Below are 20,810 nucleotides of genomic sequence, written 5' to 3' on the forward strand. Positions count from 1 at the left end.
TATAGGCTGTGTGGTGACTAGCATCTGCGTGGTGACTCACTAGGGAAGGGGGACATCACACATCACATACATCACATCACACATCTCGTATAATGTTATGATGGACGGCGTGTGACTCAAGCTCAAGAGGCAGTGATGGTCGTGTCCTCAGCCCGAGCCTAGTGCAGTGAGCCGCGGCGGTGATAAATCTTCATGGGGAGGCGGGTGTGTGATGCTGGCCAGCCGCGACCCGACATTGAGGGCTCGGCGGCTGCTCAGCGGGGAAATGACGGGATAAGCGCCGATCCGTTACGTAGGATACCGCCGCGGCCGCTACCACACCTCCGTCTCCCTCGCCGCTGCTTCCGCCGACTAGCCCGAGGGATTCCTGTGAGCCGATATCACAGTCCAACACAGTGTCTTCGTAACAGCCCGAACCAAACTATAGAATCCCATGCAATCCAAAATGGTGAGGTCTTCGATGCCACACTAAATACACAAGACTTTTCCTGTATAGTTCCATCAAATTTGTGAACTTAAATATAAACACCAGACACAATACAAGGAAATTTCGAAGGCTCTGGTATTGGTTTGGGAGCTTGCTAACCCATCATGGGAAACTGTGAAACTGCCCCTGTAACGATGCATATCTTCGCGGCCGCTACCACGCCTCCCTCCCTTTCGCCGCTGCCTCCCCGACTTGCCCGAGGGATTCCCGTGTCGTGTTAAACTTGCTTGGTATGACCGGGGTGTGAGAATGATTGCTTGCTCGTGGTAATTATGCAAATGTATACAGTGGGGAGATACTGCGTGTTATATTATTGCTGTGGTTCTGATGGCGTGACTGTGTGTTTTGTGTGTGTGTGTGTGTGTGTGTGTGTGTGTGTGTGTGTGTGTGTGTGTGTGTGTGTGTGTGTGACCTAATTTTTCCGTCTACGAGTTTTTGGGCAATATTATTATTACTACTACTACTACTACCATTTTTTTTGTACTATTGTTGTTGTTGTTGTTGCATTTTAAGACCCCTCGCCGCCTCGCTCCGCCACTGGGTCAAAAGAATGTTAATACAGTTTGCTTTACCCGGTTCTCATTAGCGCTCAGGTGATGGACGTACAGGTGTGAGTAGGCAGGTGTGAAGAAGGGGAAATATACCTGGCAGTGAGATAATGTTAACCGTGGGAATATAAACTCGAACTATAATATAATGAACTAAAATCTCTAAACTGTAAACTCGTGACCTGATAATGAAAACAAACACAAACAAAAAACAAAACAAAAATGGAACTAAACGAAACTGATGATGATGGGAATGATGTTGTTATTGTCATTATTTTTCGTGTTCTTGTGATAATTTATTTGTATTTTTTTAATTTCTTTGTTGTTTATATTAGTTTTTTCTTTTCTATTTATTTTTTTGTATGATTAAAACCCCCATTTATATATTTTTTAGGGTCTTGATATTTCCTATAGTATGTTAGTGTTTTTAGTATTTTATGGAGTAGCCTATTTTGTTGGGGGGGGAGGGGGGTTGATGGGGTATAAATAGCTACGTACATACAGACACATTATAATTAAATCGTCATTATTATCTATATTAAATTGTCTAACTCTAGTGACATATGGTTTTCTTTGTTTCTGTATAGTACTTAATATTTTTTTGCATCTCATTAACTTTCTTGTTCTGTTGTTTCATTCTCTTCTCACTTTTTTCCTCTTTCTTTCCTTATCTCCTTAATTATTGGTTTCTTTCATTTCTATCCTTCTCTCTTTATCTAGCTGTATCTATGCCTTTGTTTTTATCTATCCTTCCTTCCTTCATTCATTCATTGCTTTTTTCTTCTTTCTTTCCTCTTTCCCTCCTTTGATGTTTTATTCTGTATTTTTGTTCATTCTCTTTTGTCATTTTTCTTTATTTCCTATTTATATAACCCTTATCATTGTTGTTGTTGTTGTTGTTGTTTCTGGTCATCTTCCTCTTCTTCTACTTATTCTTGTTTTTCTTGATCTTGTCCTTGTTCTTGTTCTTGTTCTTCTTCTTACTTGTTTATTTTCTGTATTCTGTTATTTTCTACCTTCTTACTTTCAATCTATTTTGGCGATCATTTCCTGCCGACCCGGCTAAAAAAAAGTAACCACAATAAACTAATCAACCAATCAATCATTCAATCAATCAGTAAGTAAATAAAAACAAGCCAATAAAAACCAACCAACCAACCAGTCACTCAGTCATTCAATCAGTCAATACGTAAACAAATAAAGCAGATAAATAAAGTAAATAAAACCACGCAATAAGAAGCATCGAGGGCCAGGCAGCGTCGTCAGGAGGTGTCAAATCAGTATAGCCTAACCTTGGCACTCCCGGCGCTCTCCTTCTCGCTCTCGTCAACGGTGCCAAGCTTGTGAGGGAGGAGGGGGTGGGGTGGGGGTAGTGGGGGGGGGGTGTAGGGGGGGGTTATGTGTGTGTGTGTGAGATGTAGGGTTTTTAGTACACACACACACACACACACACACACACACACACACACACACACACACACATCAGAGAGAGAGAGAGAGAGAGAGAGAGAGAGAGAGAGAGAGAGAGAGAGAGAGAGAGAGAGAGAGAGAATAGTGTTATGTATAAATGTAGTGTTTAAAATAATAATAATAATAATAATAATAATAATAATAATAATAATAATAATGAGTGATTTATACATACGTTTTGCCTTGAGGTTTAAAATTAAGTGTTGTATATATTATTTTTAGGGTTGAATTCTAGTAGTTTTTTTATCGATAATTTTGCACAGAAGTCATGTTATATATATTTTATTAGAGAATATATATTTTTGAGGCAGTTTTATTTTTTGATGTATTTTAAGTAATGGATAATTCTACACTGGGAGTTAGTTGATATGTTGTAGTAGGAATTTGACTATGTTGGTAAGAGTCTGAGTATTGTTGGAGAGCATTTTCAGTATTTTTCAGTATATATTTTTCATTTTTTCAGTATCTTTCAGTATTTTTCAGTATATATTTTTCATTTTTTCAGTATCTTTCAGTATTTTTCAGTATATATTTTATTTTTTTCAGTATTTCAGTTTTTTTCAGTATCAGTATTTTTCAGTATATTTTTAAATTTTTTCAGTATCAGTTTTTATTCAGTATCTTTCAGTATTTTTCAGTATATTTTTTAATTTTTTCAGTATCAGTATTTTTCAGTATATTTTTTAATTTTTTCAGTATCAGTTTTTATTCTGTATCTTTCAGTATTTTTCAGTATATTTTTTAATTTTTTCAGTATCAGTATTTTTCAGTATATTTTTTAATTTTTTCAGTATCAGTTTTTATTCTGTATCTTTCAGTATTTTTCAGTATATTTTTTAATTTTTTCAGTATCAGTATTTTTCAGTATATTTTTTAATTTTTTCAGTATCTCAGTTTTTTCAGTATCTCAGTTTTTTCAGTATCGGTATTTTTCAGTATATTTTTTAATTTTTTCAGTATCTCAGTATTTTTCAGTATATATATATATTTTTTTATTTTTTGTCAATATTTTTTAAAGTATATTTTATAATTTTTTCAGTATATTTTTCATTTATTCTGTATCGTTCAGCATTTTTCAGTACTTTTTTAATTTTTTCTTTATTTTTCAGTATTTTTAAGCATTTTTCATTATTTTTTGGGAAGAATCTGACTGTTGGTAAAATTCTGAGCATTGTTTAACAGCATTCTCAGTAATTTTGGCACGAATTCAAGGTTGCGGAAGAATTAACAAAAAAGGAAAAAAAAAGGGAATTGAAGAAGAATTTACTGCGATCTCAAACAGACAAACAAACAAACATAAAAAGGGCAAAATAATCGATGAGTGACCGTGTGTGTGTGTGTGTGTGTGTGTGTGTGTGTGTGTGTGTGTGTGTGTACCATCCTTGACCGTAAAAAGAAGTGAAGTTAAACATATAAGGAAAAAAAAACGACGAAAATAAACAAAGAAATAAAAAAAAAGATGTTTGTAAAAAAAGCAATAATTTGGAAACTGTGTGTGTGTGTGTGTGTGTGTGTGTGTGTGTCGTAGGAGAAACAACCAGACAAACACAAACACACACAGACAGACAGACAGACAGACAGACAGACAGAAAGAAAAGCTAAGGGCGTAGTACTTGAGAGAGAGAGAGAGAGAGAGAGAGAGAGAGAGAGAGAGAGAGAGAGAGAGAGAGAGAGAGAGAGAGAGAGAGAGATCAAAGCGTGTATGGGGTGGCCTGTCAGACGGATCCTGAGGGAGAGAGAGAGAAGGTGACGAAGGTGAAGAGGGTGAAGGTGAGGGTGACCAGTAGAAGGTGTCGATGCGTTCCCTCATGTTCCAGTGTGGGTGTGGCGGTGGTGGTGATAGTGTGGTGATTGTGTGGTGGTGATGGTGGTGGTGGTGATTGTGGTGGTGTTGGTAATATGAATCTAATTGGTGATTATTTTCTGCTGATTTTAAATAGTGGTGATATTGTTTTGATTTTGTGGTGGTCATGGTGGTGTTTAATTAGTGTTGTGGTGGTGGTGATGAAGTGGTGATAGTGGTGATGATGGTGATGATGGTGGTTGAATGTAGTGGTTATATGATTTTGCTATGGTGGTGGTGATAGTGGTGGTGTTGACTCAAATTTGTGGTGGTGATAGGGGTGGTGTTGAATTGGTGTAGGGTGGTGGTGATAGTGGTAATTGTGGTGGTGATGGTGGTTGAATGTAGTGGTTATATGATTTTGCTCTGGTGGTGGTGATAGTGGTGGTGTTGAATTAGTGTTGTGATGGTGGTGATGAAGTGGTGATAGTGGTAATGGTGGTGGTGATGATGGTGGTTATATGATTTTGCTCTTGTGGTGGTGATAGTGGTGGTGTTGACTCATATTTGTGGTGGTGGTGAAGGTGGTGATGAAGATACTGCGTGGTGGTGATGATGGTGATGATAGTGGCGGTGGTTTAATGCACTGGTCACCATTTATATGATTTTGACGTGGTGGTGATGATGTTATGGTGATGATGGTGGTGATGGTGATGACTGTAGTAGTAGTGGTGGTCGAGGTGATGAAGGAATTGCGTACTAGTGATGATGGCAGTGGTGGTGATATGACTTTGGTGGCGGTGATGAGAGTAGTGGTGATGAATTAGTGGTGGTGATGATTGTAGTATTAGTGGTGGTCGTGGTGATGATGACAGTGGTGATGATTTGATATAGTGGTGATATGAATGACTGGTGGCGGTGATGGTAGTAGTGGTGATGAATCTAATTAGCGGTGGTGGTGGTGATGGTGGTGGTGATGAGTTAGTGGTTAAATCATAGTGGGGTGTTAGTGATTGTAGCGATAGTAATAGTTTTGGTGATGAGCAGAGTGCCAAGTGGTGGTGGTGATGATGGTGGTGATGGTGGTGGTGGTGGTGATGGTGGTGATGGTGAAGGATTAAGTGTTTCTTGCAATTGGTGTTGATCGAATTACTAAAAGCACACGATTATGGCTATTTTTATTTACTTTTTTTTATTTATGTGTTTGTCTGTACTGAGAGAGAGAGAGAGAGAGAGAGAGAGAGAGAGAGAGAGAGAGAGAGAGAGAGAGAGAGAGAGAGAGAGAGAGAGAGAAAAGAAAACGAAAAGACTAAAAATAAAAAAAACGAAGGAAAATAAAGAAAGAAAAGAGAGAGAGAGAGAGAGAGAGAGAGAGAGAGAGAGAGAGAGAGAGAGAGAGAGAGAGCTATAAAAAATCACATATACAGACAAAAAAAAAAAAAAGGAGAGAGAGAGAGAGAGAGAGAGAGAGAGAGAGAGAGAGAGAGAGAGAGAGAGAGAGAGAGAGAGAGAGAGAGCACATAACAGGTCTAACTTTATATATAGAAACGAAATAGGAGAAAGAATGTTGACAGCTTCTCGTGTCCCTTGAAGTGTGTGTGTGTGTGTGTGTGTGTGTGTGTGTGTGTGTGTGTGTGTGTGTGTGTGTAAAGCGTAAACAACCACCAAGAGAACACTACACATTGCAAGAGGAAAGAGGAGAGGTAAGAGGAAGGGTTAGTGAGGAGAGAGAGAGAGAGAGAGAGAGAGAGAGAGAGAGAGAGAGAGAGAGAGAGAGAGAGAGAGAGAGAGAGAGAGAAGAGGAGGAGGAGGAAGAAGTGCGTGGTAAGAGAAGAGGGAAGGGAGGAGGAGAGAAGAGGAAAGTGTATGGTGAAAAAAAAGAGGAAGGAAAGTGGAGGAATATATGGTGATGGGAAGGAAAGGGAAGTGGAAGGGAAGAGGAAAATGAAGGTGGAAGGAAGTGGAAGAGGAAATAGATAGGATGAAGAAACATAGATAGATAGACTGACAGATAGATAGTATATTGACCCCCTCTTCTTCTTCTTCTTCTTTTTCTGTTCTTCTCCTTTATCGTCATCGTTTTCTTCCTCTTCTTCGTATCTCATTATTATTATTATTATTATTATTATTATTATTACTATTATTATTATTATTGTTGTTGTTGTTGTTGTTGTTGTTGTTGTTATTGCTATTATTACTTCTACTACTACTACTACTACTACTACTACTACCATCACCACCATTATTACTTCTATCGTACAACTTGGCAAATTCCAGATAGATACTAATAAAACTTTCTCTCTCATTGCAGGTAAATATAACCGTGAGATTCTTCTGGCCAGGTGTGATTCAGGTGTCCCGCGGCCCAGGTGAGTGTTGCCGCATGAATGAATGAGTGAACAACCCACCAGATACATTAACATAAAAAAAGAGATCACTTAAAACACACAAAACATCTATGGTTGGTATTTTTAAACGCTTCAGACTCTCACATCACTAATTTCTTCCTTGCTACATCATATCAGTTATTTCTATTGGCCGAAAATGAGGTCTGATTGCGTTCTAATGAGTGTTGCTTTCACGTTCATGGCTTTTCAAACTACCACCGCCAGGGTCATAAAACTACCCCCCCCCAGTGGAAAGACTCACACCACAACTCCTTCGAAAGCCTTGCCAGATGTGTAAGAGGATGGGTTAGTGAGAAGAGAGAGAGAAGGGAGGAAAAAGGAAGAGGAGGAGGAAGAAGTGTGTGGTTAGAGAAGAGGGAAGGGGAATGGAGAGAAGAGGAAAGTGAGATGAAAAGAAAGGAAGAAAAGGAAGGAATATATGGTAATGGGGAAGGAAAGGGAAGTGTGTGTGTGTGTGTGTGTGTGTGTGTGTGTGTGTGTGTGTGTGTGTGTTTGGGTGACGAAATAGTTAAAAGTATGGCATTATATGTGTTTAAATGCAGTACGGACTTAAGTATACATATATAAGTATTTAACATACATATAAGTTCATTCCACACACACACACTACTTTGTTTTCCACGTGTTGTGTTTGGGGCTTTTATACAGTGACTGGCTGACCGACTGACTGACTGACCGATTGAGTGGCTGACTGTCATGTGTCTGGCGGTGGCGAGCTGTCGTGTGTTATCTCTCAGCTGAGGCGATAACGAACGTGATAAAATAGATAGTGACGAAGAATCTCACGGTGGAGGAAGATCTTGGAGTGGACTTACAGAGGGAGGGAGATTGGGAGAGAAAGGGAGGGAGATTGGGAGAAAGAGAGAGAAAGGAAGGTTGGGAGAAAGAGAGAGGAAGGAAGGTTAGGAGAGAGAGAGGTTGGGAGGTTGGAAGGGAGGGAAAGAGGAAAGAGAGGAGAAATGGAGGTATTGAAGAAGGGAAGGATAGGAGAGAGGGTGAGGGAAGGTGCGAGAAAGGGAAGGGAGGAAGGGAAAAGGGGGAGATGAGAGGGAGAGGATGAAAGAATGGGAGAACAGGAGAGAGTGAGAGGAAGAAGGGGAATAGGGAAGGTAGGGAGAGAGAGAGAGAGAGAGAGAGAGAGAGAGAGAGAGAGAGAGAGAGAGAGAGAGAGAGAGAGAGAGAGAGAGAGAGAGAGAGAGAGAGAGAGAGAAAGTAGGGAAGAAAGGGAGTACTGGAGAGAAAGAGGGAGAAGAAGGGAGGGAGGACAGAAGAAATGGAGAGAAGAGGAGAGGAGGAGAAGAGAGGTAGAGGGAGAAGAGAGAGAGATAGGGAAGAAGGGAGGGGGGGGAGGGAGAACACACCCACACACACACACACACACACACACACACACACACACACACACACACATAATGGCGAGCTATAATCACTGTGAAAGATGACTCTGTAACCTTGATTGTGAGGTCCTTTGAGGAGGCGACAGAGGCGGAAGTGATAATGAAAATAATGATAATGATAATGATGAAACTGATAGTGATGATGATGATGGCGGTGATGGTGATAAGGAGGAGGAGGACTAGGAGGAGGAAGATGATGATGATGATGGTGGTGGTGATGGTGATAAGAAAGAGGAGGAGGAGGAGGAGGAGCAAGAAAAGGAGGAGGAAGATGATGATGATGATGGTGATGATGATGATGATGATAATTATAATGTAATATGAGATGATTTGAGCTAGGAAGTTATCTAAATTTACCTGAGAGAGAGAGAGAGAGAGAGAGAGAGAGAGAGAGAGAGAGAGAGAGAGAGAGAGAGAGAGAGAGAGAGAGAGAGAGAGAGAGAGAGAGAGAGAGAGAGAGAGAATCATATCGAACCAGGTAGAACAAAAGAGCAATCTAATTATGCTTCACTTAAAACCAATAATTAATTTTCCATCACTTTCTCCTCCTCTAATAATTTTTAAAACACACGTAGGACTAAACATTATTAACTTGCTAACACGTGTATGCATCTGAGAGCGCTGTCCAACTTCCTTATGCAAGAGTTAATCATTATCTTAACTCTTTCATCTTTTTCTTTCACACATTTGCGGGATTTTTCTTTCATTGTTTAATTTTTTTTTTTCCTTTTTTTTTACGCCCTTGAACTGTCTCCTCTGTTGTAAAAAAACGCATTTCTTAACTTTTTATTACTTTTTTATTATTATTATTATTACCAAGTTCATTTTTTGTCGATCATAAGAATATTTTGTGTTTTATATATCTTTTCTCATTTTTGGACACATATGACGCATTTTATTTTTATTTTTATTTTATGAAGATCTGAAAAAAACAGTAATTTGTCGTGGGTTTGTTTTTGTTTGTTTATTTTCTTTTTTGTTTTCCCTGTCTTCCTTTGAGCCATCTCCATTACTAAGAAAAAAAAAAGAGGAGTGTGTTTCTGGCTTGCTTTTGTTTATTTTGTTTTTTTTTATTATTATTACTAAGTTCATTTTTTTGTTGATTATAAGAATATTTTGTGTTTTATATATATTTTCTCATTTTTGGACACAGTTTACGCATTTTTTATGAAGATCTGAAAAAAGTAATTTGTCGAGGGTTTGTTTTTGTTTATTTTCTCTTTTGTTTTCCCTTTCTTCCTTTGAGCTGCCTCCATTACTAAGAAAAAAAAAAGAGGAGTTTGTTTGGGGTTTGCCTTTGTTTATTTTGTTTTGTTCGTGATCCGCTGCCGTCCGCGTAAGAATGATGGAAGGTCGTATCGAAACAAACGGAAAAGGCGCCCCGACGAACGTTCCTTCCAATAAGAAACTGCGCGTAATGGAGGCACGTTCAGTTTCACTTTCACTAAACCGTCCGCACATGTCCTGCATACGCAATGGTCCGCGCCGCCGGGACGTGGGGGGAAGGAACGGACAGGAATTTTTTTTTTGTTCTTTCGTTCTGTTTTGTTGCAGTTCATCACGAGGGAGCGACTCTTGCACTCTTAACCCCCCTTCACACTGGGCCACGACAACCCACGACAACCCACGACTCTAGAAATATTGAAGTCCTTGGTGTGAAATGTTCATGTGAAAGGGTCGGGCATGGTCGGAAAGAGGTCTAGAAACGATCGTCGGATGCTGAGTCGGTACAGTGTGAAAGGGGCTTTAGAGTCGGTGGGTTGTCGTGGCCCAGAGTCGGTACAGTGTGAAAGGGGCCTAGGAGTCGGTGGGTTGTCGTGGCTCAGAGTCGGTACAGTGTGAAAGGGGCCTAGGAGTCGGTGGGTTGTCGTGGCTCAGAGTCGGTACAGTGTGAAAGGGGCCTAAGAGTCGGTGGGTTGTCGTGGCCCAGAGTCGGTAGTGTGTGAACGGGGCCTAGGAGTCGGTGGGTTGTCGTGGCCCAGAGTCGGTAGTGTGTGAACGGGGCCTAAGAGTCGGTGGGTTGTCGTGGCCCAGAGTCGGCAGTGTGTGAACGGGGCCTAACTTCGGGGTCAAGATATTGCTCTGTACTCTTACTTATAATTGACGCCCATGTTCTCAGTCTAGCAGGTAGTATAGTGTAAGTAGCCTGTAGTGAGGGTGACCAGTGGCGGACGGGCAGAGGAAGGGCGCGGCTCCAAAAAGTGTATAGCGTCTGGGTCATGATTATGGTTTGTGAAATCTTGGTGGAATAAATGAGATGATTCGTGTGCTGCTTGAATGTATAGCGTACTGGGTGTAGAATCACTTGGACTTTGGGTCAAGATTCTGCATTGTACCAAGACATATGATTGAGGTCTATGTATAGCAAGTAGTCCGCGAGGTTTAAGCCCAGTGAAGCAGTGTTGAGGGAATTAATGAGATGACTTTGGGAAGGAAAGGCAAAGGAAGGGAAATGAAGAGAAGGAAGAATTAAAAGGGAAAAGGAGGAAAATTAAGGAAAGGGAGTGAGAGACAGTCATATGTGTGTGTGTGTGTGTGTGTGTGTGTGTGTGTGTGTGTGTGTGTGAATGAATATACTTTCTTTTATAATTTTCTACAAGTATCTTTTGACTGTTGCATAGACCGGGTTGTGTTTTAACGTCTAAATAGAGTTGAGTTCATCGCTACACCTCTCCCAGTCTTTTACGAACCTTCCTTCTACCCCTTGCAGCCTTTCCTCGCATTGGTGTTTCAGTTTTGTATGTATCTTGAACTCTATACATCGCCGGCAGACCACACATAGAAAACGGGAGGGGGAGGCCGAGGGGGGAGCTCTTCGTTTTCTTTTTATCCCTTCGCAACCTTTTCCTGAGCCCGTCGCGTCCTGGGCCTGTCCCGCCACACACGCAGCAGGAGGAGGAGTGTTTTCACGGTGCATTCAGGCGGCTAACAAGTGTGTCTCCTGCTGGCGCGACGCACGGCACAAGGAAAGAGTAATTCTGGCCGCGCTGACGCCGAATAGCCCGCCCGTGACACCTTGCATCCTGTTTGCCGCGAGGGAGTCCGGCGCGGCGCAGATCTGTGGTCCCTCACTGGTCACTGCTAACTCTGCCTCCCCTGCTCCCTCACTGTTTACTGCTTACTCAGCCCTCCCCTGCTCCTTCCTCAGCCCTCCCCTTCTCTGGTGCCGCGCTGGTCACTACTTATGCAGGTCTTCCCGCTCCTTGGTCAGCTCTCTTGTGCTTGTTTTTCTTTGTATTCAGAAGTTCAGCAAGAAGAAAAGTAGGTTAGTGAAGGTACAGCAGGGAGATGAGGGAAGACAGAAGGAAGGCGTGTAGAGTGCCCTCCCCTGCTTCCTGCTTTTTTTAATTTTTTTTTTATGAAGGGTATAGTAAGAAGAAGAGGTGGGTTAGTGGAGAGGATACAGCAGGTGGAAGAGGGGAGACAGCAGGAGTGTAGTGTTGTATGGTGTGGGTGCGTTAATGGTTTTGATGTAGTTGTTGTTTTCCGGACACCTTATTCGTATTGTGTGTGTGTGTGTGTGTGTGTGTGTGTGTGTGTGTGTGTGTGTGTGTGTGTCTTAATGCAAAGCTAAGTGTAGGTGTGAGTTTTCTTTTCATTCCCCTGCCTCCCCCTCACCCTAACACCTGCCTCCCCCTCACCCTAACACCTGCCTCCCCCTCACCCACACACACACTCGTTTGGAGCAGCCCAGTTCTGTCAGCCCCTTCTGTTTCTAAAGCTTATTAAGGGTGAGTCGGTAGCCCCCTCTCAGCACATATATAGTGTGTGAGGTTTTTTTTTTTTTTGCGTGTGTGTGTGTGTGTGTGTGTTTGTGTGTGTGTTTGTGATTATATTTTCATCTATCTTATTAACCACCATTTTTATCATTCTATTTTTCTTTTCTTTTTCCGCATTCACGCACGCACGAACACACACACACACACACACACACACACACGAACGAACGAACGAGTGACGCCACCACTCCGCGCCTCACCTTTTGGAGGCCGCCGCTCTTTTGTGCCATAATGAATGCACATCATGACGCTAATTGACGGGGCGCACCTGCCGCACACCTGCCCGCCCATAGTCTTCCTACCTGGTGGGAGGGGGGGGGGTACTGGGGGCAGGGGGGGGGGGCGTATCCTTGTATCACTAACGTTCGCAAAAGAGAGATAAAAAAAAAAGTCCAGTCGTTTCTGGCACCAATTTGCGAGTTATCATTAATATTAAAAAAAAATCCCTCCATGGAACAGCTGAAAGGCTTTGTTGAGGCTGTTTTTTTTTGTTATATGTGTTTGTGCGTGTGTGTGTGTGTGTGTGTGTGTGTGTGTGTGTGTGTGTGTGTGTGTGTGTGTGTGTGTGTGATGCCTTTAGTAGTTTTTTTTTTGTGTGTTTGTGTTTGTTTTTGGAATATAGAATGTGTGTGTGTGTGTGTGTGTGTGTGTGTGTGTGTGTGTGTGTGTGTGTGTGTGTGAGATGACGGCTGCTGGAGTGACGTTATACCTGTGTCATCCTGAGGGGGGAGGAGAAGGAGGAGGAGGAGAGAAGAAAGTGGAGGAATATTTGAGGAAGAAGAAAAAAGGACAGAGTGTTAGAAGAGAGAGAGAGAGAGAGAGAGAGAGAGAGAGAGAGAGAGAGAGAGAGAGAGAGAGAGAGAGAGAGACGAAGACAGAAAAAGACAGAAGATAGAAAGAGGAGGGAGAGGAAATGGTAGAAGTAGTAATAGTAGTAGTAGTAGTAGTAGTAGTAGTAGTAGTAGTAGTAGTAGTAGTAGTAGTAGTAGTAGTAGTAGTAGTCATCCATAATCTGCTCACTCTTATGATTTGTAATACTGATCGAAAAAAAAAATAACAAGAAATTAATCATGTAAAAAAAAAAAAAGATAAAATTAAAGTCTCCCTTGAAATTAGCAACTGAAATGGAGGTGGTGGTGGTGGTGGTGGTGGTTGTATCTATCTTCCTATATATAAAAAAAAAAGTAGATAAAATAAGAGAAAGGGAAAAATAAAGAGAAGAGGAAGGAGAGAGGGAGGAGGAGAAGAGAGAAAAGAAGACAAGAGAAGAAGAAAAAGAAAGGGATAGTGAAGAGAGGAAAAAGAAAATAAAGGAAAAATAAAGGAAAGAGGAAGAAGAGAGAGAAAAGAAGAAAAAGGGAGGGATAGTGAAGAGAGGCAGAAGAAAAAGAAGAAAAGAAAGGAAAAATAAAGGGAAGACGAAGAAGAGAGGAAAAAAAGAAAGTAGATGCAGAGAAAGGAAGACAAGAGGAGTAGATAAAGTGGTGATGGTGGTGGTGGTGGTGGTGATGGTGGTGGTGGTGGTGGTGGTGGTGATGATGATGGTGGTGGTGGTGGTGGTGGTGGTGGTGGTATTGTGCGTGGCTCTGCTAATGGTGACTCTCGTTAGGTCGGGCTCTTCACTACCTTCTGATCCTCCTCCTCCTCCTCCTCCTCCTCCTCCTCTTCCTCTTCCTCCTCTTCAATCTCTTCCTTATCCGCGGTAGCTTCAACGTTGCAGTATACATTCACTCAGTTAGTCAGTCAGTCAGTTAGTCAGTCAGTCAGTCAGTTAGTCAGTCAGTCAGTTAGTCAGTTAGTTAGTCAGTCAGTCAGTCAGTCAGTCAGTTTGAAGTTTTGTAGGTCGTTTTTTTTTTCTTTTGGTTTCCTCCTCCTCTTTCTCTTCTTCCTCTTCCTCTTTCTCTTCTTCCTCGTCCTCCTCTTCATCCTCTTTATCTTCTTCCTGTTCCTCTTCTTCGTCTTTTTTTATTTGTTCTCGTTTTTTTTATGCTGAATTTTTCTTCCCTTCTTCCTAAAACAATTGTCACATTCAAAAAAAAAGACTAGATTCATTGGACAGCGAGAAAAGGTGGGGTTAGACACGGATCAGAGGGGGGAGGAGGAAGGCTTACCTCACTGGAGCCTACCGGCATCACTCTCATGCCTCGTTTCTTATGTTCTTATGTTCCCTCTCTTTTTCGTCTTGTTGTTGTTGTTGTTGTTGTTGTTGTTGTTGTTGTTGTTGTTGTTGTTCTTCTTCTTCTTCTTCTTCTTCTTCTTCTTCTTCTTCTTCTTCTTCTACCACTTCATCTTCCTCCTCCTCCTCCTCCTCCTCCTCACCCCCTGATGATGCCTTCTCGAGGATTAAGATTGACAAAGGAGTGTGTGTGTGTGTGTGTGTGTGTGTGTGTGTGTGTGTGTGTGTGTGTGTGTGTGTGTAAAAACTAGACACCATTTTTTTCCCTATCTTTATTATTGTCTTACCTTTGCTTGATGACAGTAATATTTTTTTCTTGAGTCCTGATTTTCTTTATTGCTTTATTTATGATTTTATTCCTGTTTTATTTTATTTTATTTTGGTTATTCTTTATTTTATTATATTTTTTCTCTTCTGTTTTATTCTTGTTTTTTTTATTTTTTTTATTTCTAGTGTATTCGTTTTTTCCTTTTTTTTGTTTTTACTTGTTTTTTTCTTGTTTTTTTTATTCCTGTTATTTTTTTTTTACTTAGTCCCAATTTTCTTTATGTATTTTCTTTCTTTCGTATTTTCCTATTCTTTTTATTCTCTTCTTTAATCTTTCTTTTCTGTATTTCTTGTCTTTTCTTTTCCTTTTTCATTCCTATTTTATTCTTGCTTTTCTTTAGTTTTTATTTTCCTATTATTTCCTTATTCCGTATTTCCTTATTTTTTGTTTTATTCATGTTCTTTATTTTAACTATACTCTTATTTCCTCATTCTTCTTTATTTATTTTTCCTTATTTCTTCCTTTATTCTTCTCTCTTGGCTCTTTAAATTCTTGATCATCTGGTTTAGTAAAAAAAAAAAAGTCGATATTTAACTTTTTTCTTCTTTATAATCGTGTAAATTAAAATCTCTTCTGCTTTACTCTAAGATAACCTACATTTTTTCTTCCTTTTAATTATTTTCTTATCTTCTCCTCTTTTCTTGTCTTCTTCTCTTCTTCTCTTCTCCTCTATTGTCTTCTATTGTTTTCTCTTGTCTTTTTTCTTCTTCAATCTATTAATTTCTGCTTAGGTTGATTTTTATTTTCTCGTTTCTTTTCTTCTTCTCTTCTCCTCTATTGTCTTCTCTTGTCTTCTCTTCTTCTATCTTCTTTTTCTTCTTCAATGTATTATTTTCTCTTTCTTAAGTCTTCTTTTCTCTTCTCGTTTCTTGTCCTGTCTTTTCTTCTTTTCTTCTTCTCTTCTCCTCTATTGTTTTCTCTTGTATTCCCCTCTACTTCTTCTTCTTCTTCTCCTTCTTCGTCTCCGTCTTCTTCTTTTCTTCTTGTTCTTGTTCTTCTTCTATTTCCTATCCTTCTTCTTCTTCTTCTTCTTCTTCTTCTTCTTCTTCTTCTTCTTCTTCTTCTTCTTCTTCTTCTTCTTCTTCTCAATCACTTTTGCTTTAGTGTAAGATAACCTGTTTTTTTTTTATCATCTCATTTGCTTCACCTCCTCTTTTAAACCCTATTATTTTTTTCTTCCTCTCAATCATGTACTAAATTTCAGTATCTTTTGCGGAACCGTTAGAGCGAATCGGATAACCTGTTCATTTTATCATCTCTATTATATGCACTCAGTTTCAATCTCTTCTTCGCAACCTACTTTTTTTTTCTTCTTCCTCTCTTAATCATGTACTAAATTCAATCGCTCTCCGCTTCACATTAAGACAAATCAAGTTTTTTTCTTCTTATGATTGATTTTCTTTGTTTTTCTTTTTTTTTCTTTTTGGTTCACACTCGTATACTTCACCACCTCCTGCAGATTAATTCTTCTTGTCTTCTCTTTTCTTCTTTTATATTGTCTTTTGTTGTCTTTTGTCTTGTTGTGTCTTTTTTTCTCGTCTCTTTCCCTCTCTTGTCTTATTTTGTCTTCTGTCTTTTCTTCTTCTCTTCTCCCATATTGTCATCTCTTGTCTTTTGTCTTGTCTTGTTTTCTCTTCTCTTTTCTTCTCGTTTTCTTTTGTCTTATCTTTCTTTTCTCTTTATTTTCTCTTTTCTTCTTCCCCTTTCTTCTTTTCTCTTGTCTTCTCTACTCTTGTCTTGTTTTGTCTTCTTTTCTCTTCTCTTCTTTTCTTATCCCTTCTCTTGTTTCCTCTTCTCTTCTCTTCCCTTCTTTTCCCTTCCCTTCTTTTCTCTTCCCTTCTCTTGTCTTCTCTCTTTTCTTCTCTTCCCGTCTCTTCTCTTCCCTTCTCTTCTTAGTTATGTATCTTAAAATCTCATATGCTTTACGATCTATCTCTTTTTTTTTCCCCTTTGGACATTCAACTTCACTTCATCTCAAACTCGTATATACTTAATTAACTAGTGATCTTTAATAACTTGCTCTTTGTTGTTGATTTTTTTAGGTTAGGTAAGTTTTCCGCCTCACAGTTTTACGTTAACATCACTATCAAAATTTCTCTCACTCAAAACGAAGAGATATCAGAAGGGCCAAAAACCTCCTTTACTTACATTTTTACTTTTAGAGTTTGTTTTTTATCATCTTTTTGGAGTGACATTAAAATCTTCATCAACTCTTTTTTTCTTTCTCTCATTCAGAATAGGGGAACGGCCTCACAAACTGGTACCCTTCTCTTTTGATTTCTCTTCTTTTCTCTTCTCTTTTTTTTTTATCTTGTTTCTTCTCTTTTCTATTCCTTGTTCAATCTTTAGGTTAGGTAAGTTTCCCTCCTCCTAATTTTACGTTAACATCTCTTTACCAAACTTTCTCTCACTCAAAACGAAGAAATATCAGAAGGACCAAAGAACCTCCCCTTAAATCTTTACTTACATTTTTATCTTTACAGTTTTTTATCATCTTTTTGGACTGACCTTAAAATCTTCATCACCTCTTTTTTTTTTCTTAGTCTCATTCAGAATAATACAATATCAGAACGGCCTCACACACTACCCTTCTCTTTTTAATTTCTCTTCTCTTCTCTCTTTTCTGATCTTGTTTTGTCTTCTCTTTTCTTTTCCCCTCTTCTCTTATTTTCTCTTCCTCTCTTCTCTTTCCTTCAGATGTCTTCTCTTGTCTTTTGTCTTGTTTTCTTGTCCATTTTCTTTTCCCTTGTTACATTCACAGCTTTCGTAACCCTCTGTTTTTATTTTCGCTTAAGATGATCCCACTTTTTCCTCTTCGCGCAGTCATACAATCATGCAATTTCACAAGGGTCTCAGAAATTACTCTTAATTCCTATTTTCCCAGCTTTTATTTTAACTTTCCTTCTTCTCCAATAACTCTATCACACTTTTTTTTGCCCTCTAGTCATACAGTATCACAAAGCTAACGTTTTTTCACCTCGCACATTATCATGGAACTCAGAAATTATATACTTTTTGATCTGTTTTTTTCCAGCCGTTTTTTTGTGACTCTCCTTCTCTTCTAGTTTACCTTCAAGACTCTATGACTATTTTTTTTGCCTGACACAGTAATGGAAATCAAAAACTACGCTTCGATCTTACTTTCCCAGCCTTTTTTTTCTTCCTTTTTTTCTCTAATTTACGTTCAGTACTCTCTATCATACTTCACGTTGGAAAAGAGAAGACTGCGGGGAGACATGATACAAGTCTTTAAGTACCTGAACAACCTCAAAAACTACCTTGCAATATTACTTTCCCAGCCTTTTTCTTCCTTTTTTCTAATTTACGTTCAGTACTCTCTATCATACTTCACGTTGGAAAAGAGAAGACTGCGGGGAGACATGATACAAGTCTTTAAGTACCTGAACAACCTCAAAAACTACCATGCAATATTACTTTCCCAGCCTTTTTTCTAACTTTTCTCCTCTAATTTACGTTCAGTACTCTCTATCTCACTTCACACACTCATGACCCTCAAAAACTACCATGCAATATTACTTTCCCAGACTTTTTTCTTACTTTTCTTCTCTAATTTACGTTCAGTTCTCTCTATCACACTTCACACACAATCATGACCCTCAAAAACTACCATGCAATATTACTTTCCCAGCCTTTTTTCTAACTTTTCTTCTCTAGTTTACGTTCAGTACTCTCTATCTCACTTCACACACTCATGACCCTCAAAAACTACCATGCAATATTACTTTCCCAGTCTTTTTTTCTAACTTCTCTAATTTACGCTCTGTTCTCTCTATCAGACGCTTCGATCTTACTTTTCCATCCTTTTTCTTACTTTTCTTCTCTAATTTACGTTCAGTTCTCTCTATCACACTTCACACACAATCATAAACCTCAAAAACTACCATTTGATCTTCCTTCCTCAGCCTTATTTTGCAACTTACCTTCATCGCTAATATACGTTCAGAACTCAATCAGACTTTTTTTCCTCTCTCACACACGCACACTCACTCATACAGTATCATAAGACTCTCACAAACTATACTTCTATCTTACTTTCCAAGCCTTTTTTTTTGCAACTTACCTTCATCAGTAATATGCGTTCAGAACTCAATCAGATTTTTTTTCCCTCTCACACTCACTCATACAGTATCATAAGACTCTCACAAACTATACTTCTGTCTTACTTTCCAAGCCTTTTTTTTTTGCAACTTACCATCATCGCTAATATGCGTTCAGAACTCAGTCACACTTCTCCCCCTCACACCCACTCATACAGTATCATTAGGCTCTCACAAACTGCTACTCGATCTTACTTTCCCAGCATTTTTTCTGTAACCTTTCGTCTTCACCAATTACGCCGAAAACTCAATCATACTTTTTTGTCCCCTCTCACCCAATCATGCAATAACTAGACTCACAAAACCTACCCCGAGGAACCCCACACAGGAGGCAGGTGGACAAAAACTGGGTCTTGTCAGAATCACAGAAGCTCACCAATAAGTCCTCCTCCTCCTCCTCCTCGTCCTCCTCCTCCTCCTCTTCTTCTTATGCTGCTTCTTCCTCTACACCTGATCTGACGCGTCCTATCATTAACCTCACCTTCGCTTCGCTTCGACGTCCATCTAAGTGTTTATTTTTTTTTTTTGCCTTAGAGGAGAGAGGAGAGTGAGAATTATGTTAACACGTGTATTGGTAGTTTTTTGAGGCACTTGTTGCTTTTATATTTGATGGTATCCGTGTGTGTGTGTGTGTGTGTGTGTGTGTGTGTGTGTGTGTGTGTTTGAAGGTAATGAAGGGAGGGAAGTGAAAAGGGAGAAAGTTAAAGAGAAAAAAATGTCCATCTTCCTCTTCTGTACTAATTTTCGTCGTCTGTTTGTGGGTTTGTAAGAAAGATGATGGAAAAAGATATAGATGTGTATGTTTTTTTTTGTGATAATGGAAGGAGGACAGTGAAAAGACCAAAGCAGAAGAGAAGAAAAAGTAAATCTTCCTTCTCTTCTTTGCTCTTTTTCCTCATCTTTTCTATTCTCCTTCCCTCTCTACTTCTTCATCGCCTCCTCCTCCTCCTCTTCACTTTTGCAATACGAACCTAATGACTGATGGACTGACTGGCTGACTAATTGGCTGGCTTACTTTGTGACTGACTGAGCGATTGACTGATTGACTGACTGACCGACTTGCACATTTTCTAGGCGTATAATTAGTTTTTTTTTTTGTCTTATTTTTTTTTTTTTTTTTTTTTTGCGAGCGTGCATTAAGGGAGGCTGGATTAAGGAACACACACACACACACACACACATATACACACACACACACACACACCTTCACCCACTCACCTAGTACCTACCTACCTACTTACCTACTTACCTACCTATCTGCCTTGTGACTGGACCCATTCCGTTGTGCAGCGCGCGAATTTTTTTAATTTCTTATAGAAACATGAATTATCTTTTCTCCTTGGTTGACAGTGACGTTTCTTATTATGATTCTCTCTCTCTCTCTCTCTCTCTCTCTCTCTCTCTCTCGCCAGCTGTTTCCTGCCAGGAGAGGAGAGAGAGAGAGAGAGAGAGAGAGAGAGAGAGAGAGAGAGAGAGAGAGAGAGAGAGAGAGAGAAGCGAAAGAAAAGCTGGATAAAAAAAGGTAATAGTAATGTTTGATGTGAAAGAAAATAAGATAAAAAAGAAAAAGAAAATAAGAAAGAAAAAAAGTTATTAGTCCGCTTAAGCATAATGGATTTGAGTGGCACGGGTGAACGAAGAATTAAAAATGATGTTCTTTCTTATTTTCTTTTTCTTTCTTTTCCTTTTTTTCTTTTTTTGTCCTCTTCTTTTCTTCCTCTCATTTTCTTTTTTTCTTTTTTTGCCCTCTTTTTCTTCCTCTATCTTTCTCATTTTCTTTCTTTTTCTTTCCTTCTTTCTTTTTTTTCTCTAATTTTCTTTCCCTTTCTTTTTCTTTGTTATTCTTTCTTTTACTTAATTTCTCATTTTCTTTCTTTTTTTCTTTCGTATTCTTCCTCTTTTGAGAGAGAGAGAGAGAGAGAGAGAGAGAGAGAGAGAGAGAGAGAGAGAGAGAGAGAGAGAGAGAACTGAAGGCGATTAAACAAACAAACAAACAAAGGCGAAGTAATATACATAGAAGGCAGAAATAATAATAATAATAATAATAATAATAATAATAATAATAATAATAATGATAATAATAATGATAAAAAAGGTAGTAAATTTTAATCGTTAACTTCATTAAAAAAAAAGAATGTTATTGTTATCCTCACACACACACACACACACACACACACACACACACACACACACACACACACACACACCATTGATTTTGCTAATTGGGCGGAGCAAAGGTGACTAGCGTGTGTTTTTTTCTTCTCGTTTGTTTGTTTGTATTTTATGTTTGTTTTATTTTTGTTTTTGTTTTCCATT

At 39.2% G+C, this 20,810-nt stretch overlaps 1 protein-coding gene across 2 annotated transcripts in view; it reads left to right on the forward strand.

Moving 5' to 3' along the window:
- The window catches only part of LOC127003007 (forkhead box protein O4-like), a 72,841-nt gene that overhangs the window by 4,672 nt on the left and 47,359 nt on the right, over positions 1-20,810 (forward strand). Inside the window, exon 2 of one of the 2 annotated variants that reach the window (XM_050869361.1) lies at positions 6,600-7,669. The exons of the other annotated variant lie outside the window; for it this stretch is intronic. Coding sequence (XP_050725318.1) covers positions 6,600-6,683 — 84 coding nt within the window. The 3' untranslated portion in view covers positions 6,684-7,669. Of the gene's footprint in view, positions 1-6,599; positions 7,670-20,810 lie in introns of those variants that run through there. 2 annotated transcript variants of the gene reach the window in all.

The sequence above is a fragment of the Eriocheir sinensis genome, chromosome 24, assembly GCF_024679095.1.
Source record: "Eriocheir sinensis breed Jianghai 21 chromosome 24, ASM2467909v1, whole genome shotgun sequence".
Taxonomy (NCBI): domain Eukaryota; kingdom Metazoa; phylum Arthropoda; class Malacostraca; order Decapoda; family Varunidae; genus Eriocheir; species Eriocheir sinensis.